We start from the raw sequence: 18,542 nt of genomic DNA, 5'->3' as shown, positions 1-18,542 counted from the left end.
TCCAACAAAACAGCTGCAAAGCGAACAACGCGACGTGCAAACACCGTTTGTGTGTTTTATGTTGTTTAGTTTGGGAGACTTAGTGGTAAATATTCAGCTCACTGTAGTCAAGTTTATTTGCGTATCAGTTCAAAGTGCTTTACATCATTCACACATATTTACAGAAACAATTGAGTCGTGTGTTTTTTCACTAGAAAGTGAACCATGTTTCCATCGCAGAATCTGACTGCATACATTTCAGAGATGAAAAAAACCTGAAAGTTCTGCTTTGGTGTTTTTTGGGTCAATGACATCACAAGAGGAAACAGATTGGAGCTGATCGACACTTTGATGGATAAGGAGACATTTCACACATTTCAACACATTCTGAAGAGTTGGAGATGCAAAGAGCCCAGCGGACCACGACGGATCCAGAGTCTGCAATGGATTCTGCAGTGGGCGGAGAACCTGAAGCAAACGGTCTCCATGACAACGTTAACTGGCGCAAATCTGTTCATATGTCTGTTTGGACTACAGCAATTTCCTATTAGCGTGTCTTCCCAAAAACAACTCCTGATTAGTGAGCAATTATTCTTTTTCTTTCTCCAACTTCTTTTTTAATATTCCAAAATTACATGGTTTTAAAAAAACAACAAAAAAAAAACAGCAGCAACACATAAAAAATGGTTCAAAAAATTAAACCACTGGAGTACTGCTTATTCAGTTCTGTAATTTGGCAGTTTACTGCTGTCCAGGATTCAGGAGTGTGGGACGACACGGAGGAGGAACAACAATCAATTGTTGTCTCCTAAAAATGTCGGAAGGTTTCCGAAAACAGACATTTTGCAAAACTTGTATCTCCATTTTAAAGTCCAAAAGGGTGTTTATTGAAAAGTTATAACAAATTTACAGTATATATTTACCAATGTCAATGACCTTTTGAAGAAAGACATTTTGTTTTTAGTTACACCAAATCAACAACCTGTTTAAATAATGTGTCGGCAATCCTTGTGAATTTTAATGCAAAAACATACAATACAAACAGAAAGCAAATCAATCTGCATCAGTAATCAGGAGAGGATTTATTAAACAGCACAAAATTCTTGGTATTTCTACATGTACACAAAATCATAAATAACCCCAAAACCAAACTGTCACCCTCTCTGTACTGATGGGATCCAGGTCCTTATGATTTCAATGCAATAAGCCAGACTGTAGGAGCCACATATTTATAAACCATTTACAGTTGAACGAAACCACCTACAGTATCAAGAGATAGAAGAAGTTAGTCGTTCTGCAGAGTAGTTGTCATTAATTCTGGATATTGTAAATACAAAAAGGAACCCAATGTAGTTTTATGTGCTATTTACAACTGTCTTCTAAAAACAAACTTTCCACCCTCACAAAGTGTCTGGAAAAAAACAAAAAATCTTTACCATGACAAACGGGCGTTTTTTTGTTTTTTTTTTCCTTTTCCAAAATATAAATTTTCTACACAACTAAAGAGTTCTATTTGAAGAGAAACCAATTCATTTCTACTTTCCACTGGAGAAGGTAGAAAAAGAAAAACACTGCGGTCTTCTGGTGGCCAATCAGGGAGCTCATTCATTTCATACAAACCAACAGAAGCAGGACAGCTTGCTTCACGTACCTACTGTTAAAATCACTCTCATTTTTGCATCAATATATTTGGTTATTTTTATATATTTTATCTACGATCGGTGAGCCGTTTGTGGTCATCCAGCGACAGCACCCTCCACATCTTCGGACTCGAGTGAATCTTATTATGAAGCATTATCTCATAAATTCATCTCTCACTGGGAGCATTTAGTCCGGTATATATTTGTATACCTCACTTCAACACTAGGTTCTGTTGTCTCTTCCATTTTTGAAGCGTGACTAAAAGTACAGAATCCCTAGAGGGACACTGTGGGAAAAAATACAAATTCTCATGCGCACCAGATAGATTCTTTTCTCCCCTCAAATGTCCCTTCAGGGATTCTGTTTAAAAAATTAAAAAAAAGAGAAATCAAAAACATTTAAAAGACACAAAATGCTCATTAGTTACTAAAAAGGTCGCTTTAAATAAATCTAAATTTAAAAATGAGTTCTGATATATTGTTGAGGGTGAGAGGAAACAACTAAAAGAAACGTCTTCACAGGAGATTTTTGCCCCCCTCCAATAAATAACAATTGTGCTGAAATCAAAAGTCAAGTTTTCCTCCCATTACTGCAAAAAAAAAAAAAAAAAAGCTTCTGGTAAATGTAGAGAGTGCTGCATTTCCATGCTGGAGATCACCAATTATTAAAATAATAATATTAATAGAGCGCAGAAGAGGCTGGTGATGTGGAAAATGAACATGAGAGCTCAACGGGCTGCGGAGCGAATCGGATCGTTTTCACCGTTATTCATCACATTTCAAACGCATGAGGCAGAGTTTATGTGACATGACAACGCGGTGGATCTCTGTTTGTTTTATTTGTTCATTTGTGTAAAGGAGGAAATCACCGGAAAGTGAGCGGTTTGTTTCACCCTTCATTAGCCACCCAAGGCAGGGAAGTACAGATACGTAACGAGCCACCTGATGGAGGCCGACTGTGTAACAGTTTATGTTCCACCAAAAACGTCAGCACAAAACTGAAATAATGAGCTCTTAAATAAGGATTAGCCATCAGTTAGTTGACTTACATCTTTTAGAAACTCCCCAATCAAACCATCAACACTGGGACTTCTTATAATTTCCTTTATCAATGCAAATAAAAACACAAAACAGGATTTACCTCCTTTAAAAAGCAGAAACTAAAGACATGAGAACTCGCTGCAAAAGAAAAAAAATTATATCATCCGTGAAACTGAAGTTCTGGTGAAAATAGCTTTTACTGCAGTTTAAGGCCTCAACACGTCTGTTACTCTGTCCTTACACATCACATCCACTACCGTATGAAACAAACAGGAAGTAGCCCTGACCATGCTGCGCCACGGAGACCTACAGAGGAACACAAATAAATACATCTAGGATTGAAATACTTGAAGGGTTTCAGTATTAAGGCAATGCAGTGGCATGTTCTTGGTGGTTTCTGTGACCAATTTAACAGTAAAAGAAAAAAAAGCAAGGGTTTTACTTAAAATACACACATGGGTAAAAATGTTTACGTGTGCACAAAACATGACAGCAACACCTCCCGCCACACGGTGGGGCTATACTCCCCTAAAGCTCTCCACGCTGGATTTTATTGACTATTTTTCGAAAAAGGTGTCTGCAAGCTTCAGCAGAACCTCGTTCTGGAACCTTCTTTCAGCAGTTCTTCTTCCCGGTAGAGTCAGTGCAAGACTCGAGGTCGCCGTTTTTGAAAAAGAAAAAGAGAAAAGAAAAAAAAAATCCCAGACTTTCGGGCCGGTGTGGGACGATGCGGGCTGGCACTGGGGCAAAACCAAATAAAACCACTAGAATTTCTAATAAAAACTCATTAGATGACAAAGAAGAGATAAATGATTAAAGACTGCGTGGTCCAGAGGATGGGTCAGCTCTCACTCTAGTGAATGTAGGCTCTGTAGACGGCAGAAATGTCGTTGTCTGACTGGTCCAGTGCTTTAGCCCTCTTGTACACCTGCAGGCGGAACAGAGAAACGGTGACGTACGACCACAAAGAAATAATCGAGTCAACATTTCATCCCCAAAGAGTCACCATTTAGAGAAGCAAATGTGTACATATGTAAAAAATAAATACATAAATTAGAAGAAACTTAGACTAAATCAGTTCAAAAAGTGAAACTCCTATAAAGTTATTCCAGACGGTGATTTATTTCATGTATTTACTTCTGTTCATTTAGATTGTTCTAGCTTACAATGCCTAGAAAAAGTATTCACTCTCTTTGATGTTTTAGCCTTTTATTAGTTTTAAAAATCAATCATTTGCTTTTTGGGGGGAAAAAAAATATAGGGGTTCATAATAATTATTGTCATATAATCATCAGCCCAACGTTAGGAAATTATGACGTCATTTTTATCAGGCTGATATAATTAATAGCACCAATAACATGTTTGGTGGTGCAAGTGTTTTATTTATTTTACGAATAAAATAAATAAAAGAGTGAAACATCCAGTACTATCTTCTCGACACTGTAAAGGCGATAAAAGCCCAAAGGTCACTTTCCCAAAAAATTGATTACATCAGAATCGGACCTCCAAAAATGATTCTTCGTTTTAAAAGTAGAAATGTTTGACTGTGTGCTGAACAATCGGCACCCAGATGCTGCATGAACTTCTGCATGGAGGAGTTCAGCCTTTACTTTTCAATATTCTGATTTTGACATTTCATTTTAGTCCCAATTATCAAAATGACATGAACTAACCTACAAGGAAAAATAGCCGCTGTTTGAAATGAATATATATACATCACGAATTTAACGTTTTAAAAAGAAGTAGAGACTTATATTCAAAATACTTTGTCGATGAAATTAGGATTTTCAGCGACATCCTATAATTGAGAGACTCAGCAGTACCTCGTTGGCTGCTGCAGCCATCGGAGTTGGATGGTTGGCCATGTCGCCCATGGAGATGGCTAGCCTCAGGTCCTTCTGAATGTGTTTCAAATAGTAGTCTGGTTTAAAGTTGCCTTGCAGGATATCTAGAAGGAACAGAAACACTGTTGTGCCGTGTCTGTCTGAACATCATACCTGCTTTACAATGTTCATACAAGTTCTTAAAGCAGAGCTTGAGACTATAAAAAAAAAACCATTCCAGCTGTCAGTCAGATGAAAGAGACTCACTCTGACACTTCTGGTCCACAAAGGTGCTCGCCATCTGGCCCTGGCACAGGATGTCCAGGAAGGTCTGCTGTGATTGGCCGGTGGCCTGAGCCAGGGTGAGCCCCTCTGCGATGGTGGCCATGAAACTGCCCTGGACCATGTTGAGGATGAGCATCATCCTCGCTGCGTTGCCTGCTTCACCTGGAGACGCAGAGCCACACGGTCTGACCTCACACACCGCAGGACGAACAGCAGTACGTCCTGTACAGGAGAACCTGCACTGCGGCGTTCCCCACACCTTTTGGACCTTTTTGTTTGACATTTTGCCACAGCACAACCACATATATGAAGAGTTTTGGGGTTTTATGTGACAGATTAAAATAAAGTAGTGCCTACTTGTCAAGTGAGAGGAAAACAATTCATGAATTTCAATGTTTTTTTTTTTTTCATCCAACCCCTGGAAACACTTTGATCTGAACCAGGTTAGTGATGTTTTGCCACCCTTCACAGCATTTTCCGTGTTTCCTTCTCCTTTTGTGTTGCTAATCAACACATCAGCGTAGCTTCCGGAGACGAGCCAGATTGTGGTTTTGTTATTTGGCTGCTAATAACATCTGGTTGACACTGCAAGATTTCAAAGCCGTCAGTTGGTAGTGTTGGATGTTAGCTTGGCGCAGGACACCCATCCGGTGCAGCCTACGTACCGAGGAAGAACGAGGTCTTGCCCATGGCCTGAAAGCAGCTGCTGCAGTCCTCATAAACCGTTCTGTCTCCAGCTGCCAGGATAACCAGCATCCCATCGTTGGAGAGCTGCTGGCTTCCTGCCACCGGAGCCTCCAGGAAGCGGCCGCCCCGTGACGTGATCACCTAGAGTTCCAGCGCACAGAAACAGTGAACGCGTCGTTACGGAGATAACAGCTGCTTCCAGCGTTCCAGATGGACAGTGCGACCTGGTTGCTGGGTTACCTGGGAGAGCTCTGTGATGGTCTCTGGATCTACAGTGGACATCTCTATGTAGCATTTGCCTGGCCTGATTCCCTGGAGAACTCCACTGGGTCCCAACACCAACTGCAACAATCATAGCCCAGCAGAAGAGTCAGGATCACACATTAAGCAGTGGAAAGTCACCAATTCATAAACTTTAGGGGAAAACAGTTTTAGTTTCTGGCTAGCGACCCTCCTTGACAAGAATACTAAAGAAATATCAACTTTTAGGATGTTTTTTCTTTTACTCAATATTTATTACATGTAGCATAATTGCTACCCCATACCTTCTGATTTTAGTCAGCTAGGAGGGATTAGTGAATTTTTCTGGTTAACAAAAAAACTAAGTCCCATCTATTTTGCTCTTGCTATGGCAGCTTCAGGAGCAAAGCAGCTTGAAAAATCAGAAAGCTGAGCATGTTACATAACATTTAAATAAATAAAAACCTTCAAATACATAATTTATATGTTATAAAGATTGTAAAACAGATTAGATTTTTGGCACAAAAAAAATAATTTTTTTTTTTTACATTGATTCCCTCCTGCTTTCTTTGGGCCCCTGTTTGAAAAACACTGTTGTAAATCATGGCCGACTTTAAAGCAGCAATATGTAACATACATTTTACATATTAGTTAAAACAATCACCATGTTGTTACAGTAGCTCATCTGCCTTTTTCCTATGGACATGCTGTCATCTGAGCAAACACACAGCTCTGTCAGAAACAACCAATCAGAGCTATGAGGAGGGTCTTAGTGCTGTTAATCACCCTCTTATGTACGCCACTCACTCGCTACCCCCTCCTACGTTATATATAGTTTCCACAACATAAGCAAACTAAGCAGCCACTTAGGGCCCCAAGGCCACTAAGGGGCCTCCTCATTGGAGCAGATTTTTTTGTAATAATTTCTATGTCATTATAATATCAAAAACACATAATTTTACTATAAATTGATTTGTCTTTAAAACAAAGCCCGAGAGCCCCTGCGGCCACCAGGGGCTCTCAGGGGCCCCTGGTGGCCGCAGTAAGTACCGCACACTTCGCCGGTAACATGAGCTGCTGTGCAATGAGCAGAGCGCATCCAAACATCCAAACATCCAAAGCTCCGGTCAGAAGTTAAGTAAGCAAAACAATGTCTCAAAAAAGGATTTATCCTTCAGGGAGGGAGAAAAGAAAGAGGAAGAATAGAAAAAAAGCCAAGATAAAGGTTTGTTTTGATGTGTCTTGGTAATGTAAAAGATTTGTAAAGCTATAGCTTGATAGCAACCTGGAATGGTTCAGTTCAACATTTATGCTAGGGTCTTTGTGTGAAACTGAGTTTAAACTTTAAATGAGTTGATTCTCATGGTTGGCTCTGAATATTTCTGAGGTATTTTTGGTTTCAAAATGCTGTTTGATAACGTATGATAATTTAAACATCTCAATGTTTGACATTATCTAGCAAAATGTTTTTACATCAGGCTACATAGCTGCTACATCGATGAGCTGCTCTATGCTGTAGTTGGGGATTTGTTGTTTGCTGCTGAGCAAAATCATTTTGTGGCTAAAAACATTATTTTACATCAACTTCTAAGTTATGTGAAACTTCTGTTAAAATCATTTGAAGGCTCAGAATCAGTCCAGTACTGGTACCGGTCCACATTCTCAGGGGAGAAAGACTCACCTGGTATGAATTACATTTTTAGCTATTGGAGTTTTGCTTAAGAGAAATTTATTTAATCAAAAAATGTCATGAATATGTGTGTAGAGCTGCACCGATTGCAGTTTTCTGGCCGATCCCTGATTATCGATCTTTAAAATGCCTGACCTGCTGATTTTGATTTTGGCTGATATGAATATTTTTTGTCTGAAATGTATTAACATTGTCTTACTGATTATCTTTTATGGGCGGGGCTGTCTATGTGGTGTGCTGATGTATTTGCCTTCTGCCAATTGCATCCTCTCTCTCCCATCAGTTTGTCTAAAAATGTATCATCAATACCAAGAGTTTTGTTTAAAGAGACGATTTGTTTATTTGGAAATGGTTTTGTGTGAAGCACTGATGGACAGTAGATTAAACTCTCCTCTGTAATGAGGAAGGTAACAGATGCTCAACATGAAAACATGCCATAAAGTCAGTGAGTTGGCAACAGTGGGGTGAATATTGTTAACTGTAAACACTCTTTCCCGACCTGGTGGGTCAGTCTGTCAGTCAAACCTCTCACTGTAGAGCAGAAGAGGACAGAGATGATTTATAAACCTTTGCTGACGAAGATAAGATGGGCTTCATGTGTAAGTATCAGCAGATCATGATCCCCCAAAATGAAGGAAATCGGCGCCCAGAAATCAACTGGTTGATAAATCAGTTGGCCAATAAATGTATCTTATTATACATGTATATAATGTAAACAGCACTGCCAGAGATGCAATAAGTTTATAGCAGGTGTGTGAATGATCTAATGATCGGGCTGCTGATTGCAGCCAGTCCACATTATTACCAGAACTAGAGGGCCCCAAAACTAAATTTCGCTTAGGGCCCCATGGAGGCTTGGGTCGGCCCTGATGACAGTTTTAACAAATCTGTAAAACACTGATTTTTGTAAAAGTTACGTACTGCAGCTTTAAATCAACATCCTGCTCTGACCGGCTTCCACAGCAGCCGCTTCCAGGAAGTTATTTGAGCAGGTTAAGAGTTCAATTACTCTGAAATGAGTGAGATACTCACGTCCCGGGCAGCCTTGGGGTCAGACACACATGAGAAAGTGATGTCACACATGGAGGCCACCTCTGCAGGGGTCCGGCCTAACCTGGCCCCCTCCTGGATGAACAGGTCACACTGAAACACAGCAGAGCAGACGTCAGACCCACTGTCCTGCTTTCCAAAGGCGTCTTAGAATATTTGTGTAACACACTGTATAAACAGACAACCTTTATTTCCTCATTCAGACATCAAGTAAGACTAAACCTTTCCTGTTTTAGATCAGATAGTTCTAAGTTTATTTTCACTTACACTTTAAATATATATATATTTTTAGAGAATTTTAATATTTCTTCAAAGTTTCCATTAATGTCCTCAGTATTTGTAGAATTGCCTTTTATAGTGAACAACTTGGGTCAAATGTTTTTGGGGGTTTTTTCCCCCTCAAGACTCTCACAGTAATTTGTTTTGTTGTGATTTTGGCCCATTCCTCCTGATTCGATATATTCCCAACATCCCAATCAGTCCTGCAGCAAAACACCCACGCACTGACACAGCTTTTTCTTTCAAAATTACAATGATTGTTACCAGAGGTGGGCGTATCGGTCCAAAATATTGATAATATCGATACAGAGTCGTATCAGTATCGGCTTGGTAAGATTGAAACTATAATCTGGCTTTTTATGTTGTTTCTAGAGTTCTGTCCTTTTCCTTGCAGAGTGGCCTCTCAGCCCATGTTGGTACAGAACAGGTTTCACTTTGGACAATAACACTGTAACCATCTGCAGCAGCAGATATTACTACCACAACATTTAGGTTCTGATTGTCGTTAAAGAGCTGATACATAGATCTATGCATCGACTTTCTGAAAACATTAGAATCGGTTTGACCGGCTTTTGTAGCTTTCACCAACTGTTACATGACAGTACCTTTTCTGCAGTGCGATTCCACACAGTGACAACATGGCCCATTTTCAACAAGTTGGAAACGATGCCACTACCCATGAGTCCGAGACCCAGGAAGCCTATCCTGCAGAGGGATGAGCCAGAATGCAAAAAGTCAATTTTGTGGATTAAAATAAAATCTCAGCAGTTTCCAAATCAAAGCTTTCATTTGGCTTCTAGATTGGAAGTGCCACAGTACCTTTTATCTGTGGGTGTGATACTGCCATTAATTGCTGTGCTGTCTGCTGCTTGGATAGAAGTTGAACCTGTGACCTGCAGAAAAAAAGTCCCTGTTAATGTCACAGTGAAGATTGAGGTTTGTTTTTTTTTATTTTAATTTACGCCTTCCTTTACCTCCTCGATGATTTTCAGCCGCTTACTAATCGGTTCCATTGATGAGGCTGGCTGTAGAGAAACATACAAGGATCAGTACACACAAAGATAACGCTAAGCTGGAACGTCAACTTCACAACTGGGTTGTCAAAACTAGTCATGCTTCACATAAAACAACTGAAGACATGTATAACATCATCCACTCTTTTAGTTATTGATTTTTATAGATTAAGATTTTTATAGATTAAGTCTGGAAGAAGCAGGGATTCTGCATAAGTCTTTGATGAAAACAGTCTGAAGCTAACAGCTGATGGGACATCTTGCGTAGGTGTGGCGGACCAGGGACACATCGTAGCTGTGTGTGTGTGTGTGTGTGTGGGTGTGTGTGTGTGTGTACTTGGTTAGCTATTCTTCTTTGGTCCAATGCGGTCGTTTTTACTAACCTCCTGAAGATCAATTAGCCATATGGGGACCAAAGCTTTATACAATCCTAGTACGGTGGTCCCCATTGGGTCAAAGGTTAGATTTAAAGATATCGTGTGAATGAAGTTTTGGTTAAGGTTCGAAATAGAGGAAGTGTGGCTAGGGTTAAAGAAAATGTCTGGGTTACTCCTAAAATGAGTATGGGTAGAATTACAAACTTGTGTGTGGATGGTATCAGGAGCTGAATACCAAAGTACACTACAGTTTTGGGATTTTTATTGTGAAAAATGTTTAAAAACAAGCTTCATTATTGTGTTTTCTTCATTCAAATCTCACCAGAAGAACTCAACTTGAAGGGGTGTGAATACGTTTTCAAGGATAAGTAAATAGGTAATGATGTCAAGTGGACTGTGTTGTTTCCTCTTACCTTTTCGGACTGACTGAGCAGGAAGTGATGGAAATGTGGGTCATCCTTGACAGGCTGGAAGGCAAAGAGCTCAGTCAGACGGTGTGTGTGTGTGTGTGAGCGCAGAGAAAACACCAAGCGGGGAGGGAGAAAACACAGATTCAAAACGTTCAACCAGAGCAAACCAAGGTGGGGGTTTGGTTAGATCCCAGTTTGTCTCAACTTCTCCAAACCATTCAGAAAAAAAGTCAAACAAGAGCTGAGAGATTGAAGGTGTGTGTAATAACACGAGCCGGGCCAGGAGACTTTTGGAACAACACATGTCCCTCCAGCTTCAGCACTTCCTGTTTCTGATGCTTTGCTCTGCTCCTGCTGTGTGTGGCTGATGATCTTGTCTGTCCCCAGCCCTGCCTCATAATGTTATATCTTCCAGGTCTTTTCCACTAAACGGCTTCCCGTTCTTAACTGGTTCTATTTGGAGCAGATTTATGCCATCTATGTTTGATATTTGTGTATGTGTGTGCTGGTTGCGGAAATTCATGTTGGTGTTCATGGAGTTGGAATTGGAGCTTGTTAGGAGCTCTTGCTCCTGGGCCGGCTCTGGTTGGCTGGCTCGTTTTGATCGTTTTATTTTAGTAATTGCTTATTCTGACAATTAATCAGACAAAAACATTGGACCACAGCAGATTTTTCATTACTGTTAAGCCTTTTTTATGCAATATTAGAAATAGATTCAAAAATTAAAACAATTCAATTCCAGAGAGAGATTCAGATGTGACATCAATACAAAATAAGACATGGCTGGCTGACAAGTACACAATGAAACAGACTTTTTTTGGTACATTTTTCACTCAAATTATAATTTTACAATTTTTATGAACTGTACTTTTATTTCACTTTGCAACTGTAGATTGGGGGAGAGGGGTTGTAGGTTTAGCAAATGTCAAAGGCTAAACTGCACATTTAGATTTCTGAAGCCCTGAAGGAAGACTAAAATAAGGCTTTGTGTCGACATGTTCCAGAGGAAACGCTTGTTTTTATTCAGACTGAGCAGAAAAGAGGAGGCGGGCGGATTCTGCCAGTCTGTGTGAACCACTTATTTACTGGTCCAGGAGTTCTTCCCCATTTCATTACACACACACCCGCACACTATAAACTGGCCTAATACTCCTTCATCCAGAGAGGTCAACCCTTCTCTTTCCTGGTTCTCTTTACCTCCACTTAACGAATCAGGACTTGTCATTTCTAGGCAACCTCAAACCTGAAGCTCTGCTTCTGCAGTCGCTCACCGACCATGTTGTGATCACACACACACACCCAACGAGCAGCATCAGCAGTCAAAGGTGAGCACCAAACAGGTCAGAAGGGAAAGGTCTGCAGTCGTTGGTGATTTAAAGCCAAGGTTAGGGTGAAGCTCAGGTAGAAAAACAGCAAGCAGGGCAGGCTGACAGCAGGGGGAGCCAGGAAGAGGTTCACCTACACTGCTTTCCCATTTGAATCCTGAACCAGGTCCGGCCCCCAGCCTCTCAAGAGCCGACGGCTCGGGGTCAGAGTCAGTTAAGTCCTTAAAGAGGAAAAAGACACATGTTCACCTTTAAAACCAAAGGAGAGGAATCTGTAATGGTCCGTGGCTGCTGAGGAGAGGGGTGTATTTTTTTATTTTATTTAGAGAGCAATGTTCAGCAGCAGAGAGCTGGTGAAGGTCGGTGTGTGGAGGGAGGCTTCCAGAACCGATGGGACGTCAGGGAACTCATCTGGATCGGAGGAGGACTCTACTCTAAACTCGGCGCATACACCAGGTCCGAGGCTAGCACGGAGACCAGATGCTACAAAGTTTAAAGGTGCAGGATGTAACTTTTACCAAGTCAGTTTTTTTTTCCCCCGCATATTTGTTAAAACTGTCACCATGTTGTGACAGGATGGTATGAGACAGATAATTGTGAAAAGATTGAGCTCCCTGAGCTACTATTGTCGTCTGCAAAAATGTACAACTCCCGACCAAAAACAACCAATCAGAGACAAGAGGAGGGTCTTAGCACTGTCAATCAGGCTCATGTACTCACTGCTAAACGTTTTAACGGCAGAAAAATAATCCGCCATTTCAGGAAAACCATTTTTTCCACCGCCATTGGTGGCAAAGCTAACAAGCTTTAGCATTCACGACAGCACCTGCTATGAGTTGCTGTAGAGTAGCAGAGAGCAACGGGGGTAGGTGATGAGCAGCACCACATGGAGAGTGATTGACAGCAGTGAGACCCGCCTCCTGGCTCTGATTGGTTGCTTCTGACAGATATTTTCACAGATTATTAACAGGTTTTCTGAGCCACATGAAAAGCAGCAGTGGTGGAAGGATGACTTCACATCAATATGTTGTCTCAATAAAACTATGAAAACATGTCATGGATGATCAGCCACACCCAAGATTGACAGAAAATCATTTTAGAATTATTGAGTATGTTATACTGAAACAAGACAAAAAGCCTGAATTTAAGAAAACAAAAAAATAGACCATAGCTGTAAAATAAAGGCTTATTTTTACCATTTCACATTTTCTGTAACACTTTTAAGCATAAAGCATTTTCTTCATTCGACACCGTTAGCTTTCTGGGGCACCACTGACCTTTTCCGAGGGGTCCTTCAGTGCACTGAGGTCCTCGTCGTCCTCCTCTAGAATTTTCAGTGGCTTGTTGGAGGCTTTTTTTCCTTTAGAGTCGCCTTTGCCCTCAGAGTTCTGCCAGAAACACACACCGACACGTTCAGCTTACAAACACGTCTGGAGGTCTGAGAAGGCTATTAGTTTTAAATTAGAGTTGCTACGGCGACATAGTCCGGCAAAGCAGTGAACAAGTGTTGTCACATCTTACTACAGCGAAAGAGTCTTGAAAAACTTTCCCCTCTCTGAAATAACTCATGTCAGTGACAAAATGTTTTGGATATTTAAAATATCTTCCAGTTCTAGTGTTGACTGTTGTTTTGTTTTTTTTAATATATAAAATTAAAGTTTATTAGTCTTTTAAAGGGCAAATGTGCATTATTACGCCAATATCAATATATTACTTAAAACGATCCCGGAATGACATTATGATTTATCGCAATATTTTCTGATAAAATTTATTGTCCAGTAAAATTGAGAAGAAAGATGGAAGGAAGGAGGAAAAAGGGGTTTTATATTTTATCTCTTTGAAACAGTCTTTTATTATTAGCAGCATCTTTAGAGAGGTAATATTATCTACTCTAGAATCCCCCTAGTGGTCTGGATGCACAGTGCAAATTTAAATATTAAACAATTAAAAATATTTCAATTCAAATTTAACAAAACTGTCACCCTCAGAAAATGGTAAAATTCTAGATCTATGGTTTGTGTTAAAATGCATAAAATGTATATGCATGCATAATTTGATACAAAAACAGGAACCGCCTGTCCCTGTTTAGCAAGTTTTCTGGGGGTAACCCTGATCGTCCAAGTGTTAGCATTAAGTTTCACTGTTTGTGCTGGTCGGTGCCATCACATAAAATTCAAATAAAATATAAGAAGTGTGTGATTGTAATATGGAAATCCTGAAACGTTAAAGGGATGCAGATACTTTTGAAAGAGTGTTGTACTTTTGAATGTCAGAACAAAACCATTTCACCCACTAAGACAAGATGCTATGGTTTCCAGTGTCGTCGTCGTCCCCCCCCCCCTTACCTACCTGTTCCTTTCCTTTGGCTTTCTTCAGGTAGTCCTCCACGGCATCAACGGCCTGCTGGAAACGCTTCCCTTTATTAATCTTGATCATCTCCTCTTTGTGGGGGTGGTAGGGCTTCAGCTGTTCCACTTTGATCCAGGCGCTGGTCAGAGAGACAAGAGCTACTGTAGCACATCTGACAGAGAATGTAAAGCATGTGGAAACCAGAGCAGGTCCTCCTACTTACTGGTCTTCGGTTCCAAAGAATTTCACAAAGTGGCATTTCTTGCCCCGGGGCTTTTTCAGGTCCTTGGGGGGACTTACTACCTGAAACACACAGGAATACGTCTCAGTAAGTAGTGAATGGTGTTGCAGCACTAGTTTGAAGGTAATGTAGAGGAGTTGTCCCTCACCTTTCCTGGCCATGGGGGATAACGGCCCAGCTTGCCCCTGAAATAACAACAACAGATATTAGTGGAAATATTCTCTGTGGACCTCAAATGTTTTAAACATTTAAACAAGTTTCTAGACAAGCTGCTGCAGGCCTTGGGCTCAGATTGCACAAAGCGCTGGATACTTACTCCCTAAACTCAACACTTGAAGCTTAATCTCTGCTTAGCAGAGGGATTTACTGAACTCTGATAAACTAGACTCTTTTTGAGGAACCAAGAAAGTCATTAGCCACATAATCAGCATTGGCACAGCAATACAACTGAAAGATTTACGCTTTGTTGTCACCCCCAAGCTCCACTAGCAGCTAACTATTTTTCCTTTAGTTTTCTTTTGTTTTTCTAAGAGTAAAAATGTGTCAGGCCATCAAACAATCCTTAATATGATCTGACCAAACATAAGCTGGATGGGTTATGTTTGGCAGCAATAACATAACATAAGTGTTTGTGATAACTGGTAATAAGCTCAGATTACATGAACAATTTGTTTACGTTCGTGTTAGAGGTGCACCGATTGCACTTTACTGGTCAACTACAGATTACGGATCTTTAAAAACCCTGACCTGCCGATTCTCATTTTGGAAAGTAATTGTTTTTGTCTGAAATGTTGCCAAATGTAGAAAGAAAGTCACTGAGCTAATACCAGTGGGGTGACTGTTAACTGATAACGTGCAGACATGACTTGAAGGAGATTTAAGTCCAGACTTTGACTAGGCCACCCCAAAAAATTCCCTTGGTTTTATTTAGTAAACAAAGTTTCTTTTATTTTATTTTTTTACTTTAACCAATTCAAAACAAACTCTACAAGCTGATTTTCAGCATTTAAAAGGAGCTGATTAATTGTTCCAAAATTGAAAAAGAAGTGAAATGGGCACCAGCTCTACAGCTGGCTTCATGGGCTGATTACTGCCGTCGGGATACAGAAAGGTTTCAGAGGCCCAAACATGATTCTGCCACAGTAACCATAAATATTTAGTTTATTTGATGAACTAATCATTTAGAACTGTTACTGCCTTTGTGCTTTAGGTTGATAGCAAATATCAGAACCCCAGAAAATAAGTCATCTATTATGTTGAAGGAAAAAAATAAAAAAAAATTTTTTTCTATGTCTGTCTCTTTAAGATGCTAATACTCTTTCCGACACTCTGCCTTCAACAGATCATCACAACAATGCTCCTCGTTTCCCTGTCGCAGTGATATTTTTTGAAAAGCAACTTTGTTTACAGAGACTTTATGATCCAGTTTAATTATTGTTATTTTGGCTGTTTTATTGACTTTGTATATTTAACATGTTTTCCAGTTTCACTGCTAGATGTTCTATTGAAATTAAACGGGGGTTTTTTTTATCTTTGAGAAGGCATATTTGCATTAACATGTCATTATTGTTGTAGTAGTTAAAAATGGTCTCACAATTACAGACCATTTTGTCTGTAATTGTTGCGATAGACATTACCGTCTATCGCAACAATTTCTGGGACAATTTATCCGCCAGATAAATTTGTCATGTAAATGAGACGGTAATTATCATCTTAGAAGAAGTGTGAATAGGCAACCATACGTTTGTTTTCATGTTCATGTGCAACACTTGAGGCAACAGTGGTAGGTGTCCAATCTATAACCGGTGGGTTGCCAGTTTGAACCCAAGCTCAGTCATCCTGTCCCTGGGCAAGACATTTCACCCACCTTGCCTGCTGGTGACGGTTGGAGAGCCGGTGGCAGCTGCCACAATGTCAATGTAGTGTTAAGCATTTTAGGATTCTTTGGACTTGAGCACTTTACAAGTACGGGCCATTTACAGCCACCATATCATAATATTTTTGTCATGCTTATGCATTTTTGGGCAACATCCATACATTTATTTTACAGGGTACTGAAAATAAATGCAGAGCAGAGGGGGACACTTCAGGGTTTAAGGTTGTGTACACAGTCAGGAGACGTTACAAGAGTTTTAAGAGCTAACTGTAAATGAATGTGCTGATCCATGGTCTGGGTGGGCCTGGTGTTTCTGTCCCACTGGAAACTGGTCGTCTAGAAACTGTGTTTGCAGAAGTCTGGCCAAAGTCTGACTCTTTCACAAGGCCGTGTCTGCTTTAACTGCCGCTTCACGGGCTTGGCTTGTTCAAATACCTGCACAGCTGCTTAACTTTGTGTTGAAACTGAGAGTCCGCCTAATAATAAGACCTAACTTTCCCCGCTAAACGATGCCAGTTTCCCCGGGGCGGAAATGAAGGAACTCGGGGGGCTGAAGGGAGTAAACAGCAGTCCAGCAGTCAATGTTGTCATATCTTCGGTAGCACGTGACCCACTCTGGCTGCTTGCTCAATGTTTTATCCAAACCAGAGGAAACGTGTCTGTGGCTCTTCACGCCGTTTCCTGCTCTACTGCCTGAAGGTCATTTTACACAAAGAGGCGCATGTAAATAAAACAAGCGCTTGTGCTAAGTTAATAACACGGAAACAGAGCAGGCGCAAGGTCTAACGACATCCGCTACTAGCTATGATGCTAGCACAACTAGCACAACATGTCAACAAGAAGAAACTCATAGTCGAAGCTTTACAGATTCAACCAGCAGTTCGCGATTCCGGAGGACAAAACGACGCGTTGTGACCGAATAAAGTAACTCTGCGAGCTTCACACCCTGTTCCAGTAGTTGTTCCGCTAACAGGGAGCTAGCACAGCTAGCTCTGCTTGGTTAGCAACTTGTTTGGGTTGAACACCAACTAAGCTTCTCCGCTGCGGTAACTCCTCTTAACGCAACCAAAACCTGGCCTTCTTTTAAATTAGCAGCTACAACAGCACACTATGCAGTTTGAGCAGAAAAGGGAGCGCGTAATTGTGTTTAAAGGTCATCTCACCACACCAGATCCCCGATCCTGAGATGCACCGCCGCCATCTTTCAACTTAAATAAAACGTCGCACTGAATGAGAGGAAAAGACGACACACACCCACTAAAGCCTTCCTCCGTGTGTGGGCGTGTAATATCCGCCCCCTGGTCTGACTGCGTTTAGCAAACAGCTTTCACAATCATATTAAATAAGAGCATCAAAAAACCCGGTTTGAAACTGTAATAAACTTTATTATAGATTAAGATCCGAATAAAAAATAAAATCACAACTATGGTCAAGTTTTTCCCAGTCCCATCATATTTCATGCTTTAAGTGATTATTCTGGTCAACTATTATTAGTATTTTTGGTACATTTTACCAAGAGGAAGTAATATTTGATATTTTAAATAGATTGCAAACAAAGAGTCTTAAAGTAAATGATTTTCTAAAAAAGCGATAGGTCAATCTCACTCTGAAAAATGTAGAACAGAGTTGTGACCCTCATTTTCATTTTGGGCTACATCAAGATCACAAATGTCCTGAAAGGGCCATTGTTCTGGTAGAATGATAAAACAACCCATTAACACACTGTTACAATATTGATAAATAGCTGTCTCTGCCTCTAATGAGGTCTTCTTTAAATTAAATAATATTGAACATGTTTTCACATTTATGTAATTTGGCAGTATACAGTAAAAGCTGCTTTGATTAGATTGATAAAATAATATTTAAGCACATAACTGTTATCTTGAAGGTTTTATTTATGTGGCCCTCTAGAGTGCAGTCTTGAGTCTGACACGTATGATATAGAACTTCTTACTTTAATTTTAGAGCAATTATTCGAAAAATAAAATCTCATGTTAATGTTATTTTTTTTAAACTAAAATGTCTTGTGATACTATTACTGAATATTGCAATGACAATATTAATAATAATCAGCTCACACTTTTCTGACTTCCGTTTCCATCATTACACATGGAGACAGATGTATTCAGCATGACACTTGAAATATGTCCTATAATAATATCAAGTTGTAAAATATCAAATGTCAGCTACTTGTGCAACTCGGTGGCCTGTGGCTAAAAGAAATGAGCCTTTGTGTT

At 40.2% G+C, this 18,542-nt stretch overlaps 1 protein-coding gene across 2 annotated transcripts; it reads right to left on the bottom strand.

Moving 5' to 3' along the window:
- Positions 1–838: 838 nt before the first annotated feature.
- On the bottom strand, positions 839–17,569 carry glyr1 (glyoxylate reductase 1 homolog (Arabidopsis)). 2 transcript variants are annotated; one of them, XM_032588108.1, is made up of 16 exons: positions 17,469–17,569; positions 14,578–14,614; positions 14,412–14,491; positions 14,189–14,327; positions 13,117–13,227; positions 11,977–12,060; positions 10,518–10,571; positions 9,689–9,739; positions 9,534–9,607; positions 9,320–9,419; positions 8,418–8,528; positions 5,696–5,797; positions 5,434–5,596; positions 4,751–4,930; positions 4,484–4,608; positions 839–3,588 (listed from the first exon to the last, which is right to left on the bottom strand). In XM_032588108.1, the coding sequence occupies exons 1-16, from the start codon at positions 17,504–17,506 to the stop codon at positions 3,514–3,516; spliced, it is 1,524 nt and encodes a 507-aa protein (XP_032443999.1). In that variant the 5' UTR covers positions 17,507–17,569; the 3' UTR covers positions 839–3,513. The 2 variants fall into 2 exon arrangements, with proteins under 2 accessions (XP_032443999.1, XP_032444000.1); XM_032588109.1 differs by lacking the exon at positions 11,977–12,060 and having other exon boundaries at positions 3,447–3,588.
- Positions 17,570–18,542: the final 973 nt, after the last annotated feature.

The sequence above is a fragment of the Xiphophorus hellerii genome, chromosome 16 (genome assembly GCF_003331165.1).
Source record: "Xiphophorus hellerii strain 12219 chromosome 16, Xiphophorus_hellerii-4.1, whole genome shotgun sequence".
In the NCBI taxonomy this organism is placed as follows: Eukaryota; Metazoa; Chordata; class Actinopteri; order Cyprinodontiformes; family Poeciliidae; genus Xiphophorus; species Xiphophorus hellerii.
This window is presented reverse-complemented; position numbering and strand designations above follow the sequence as displayed.

Bases quoted from the DNA above. Each gene is read 5' to 3' on its own strand.
- glyr1 (XM_032588108.1), bottom strand. From the start codon at position 17,506: ATGGCGGCGGTGCATCTCAGGATCGGGGATCTGGTGTG. The intron at 13,228-14,188 runs GTAGGTAAGGGG...TGTTTCTGGCAG, and splicing joins AAGCCAAAGGAAAGGAACAG to AACTCTGAGGGCAAAGGCGA. The intron at 5,798-8,417 runs GTGAGTATCTCA...TGATTGTTGCAG, and splicing joins ACCCCAAGGCTGCCCGGGAC to TTGGTGTTGGGACCCAGTGG.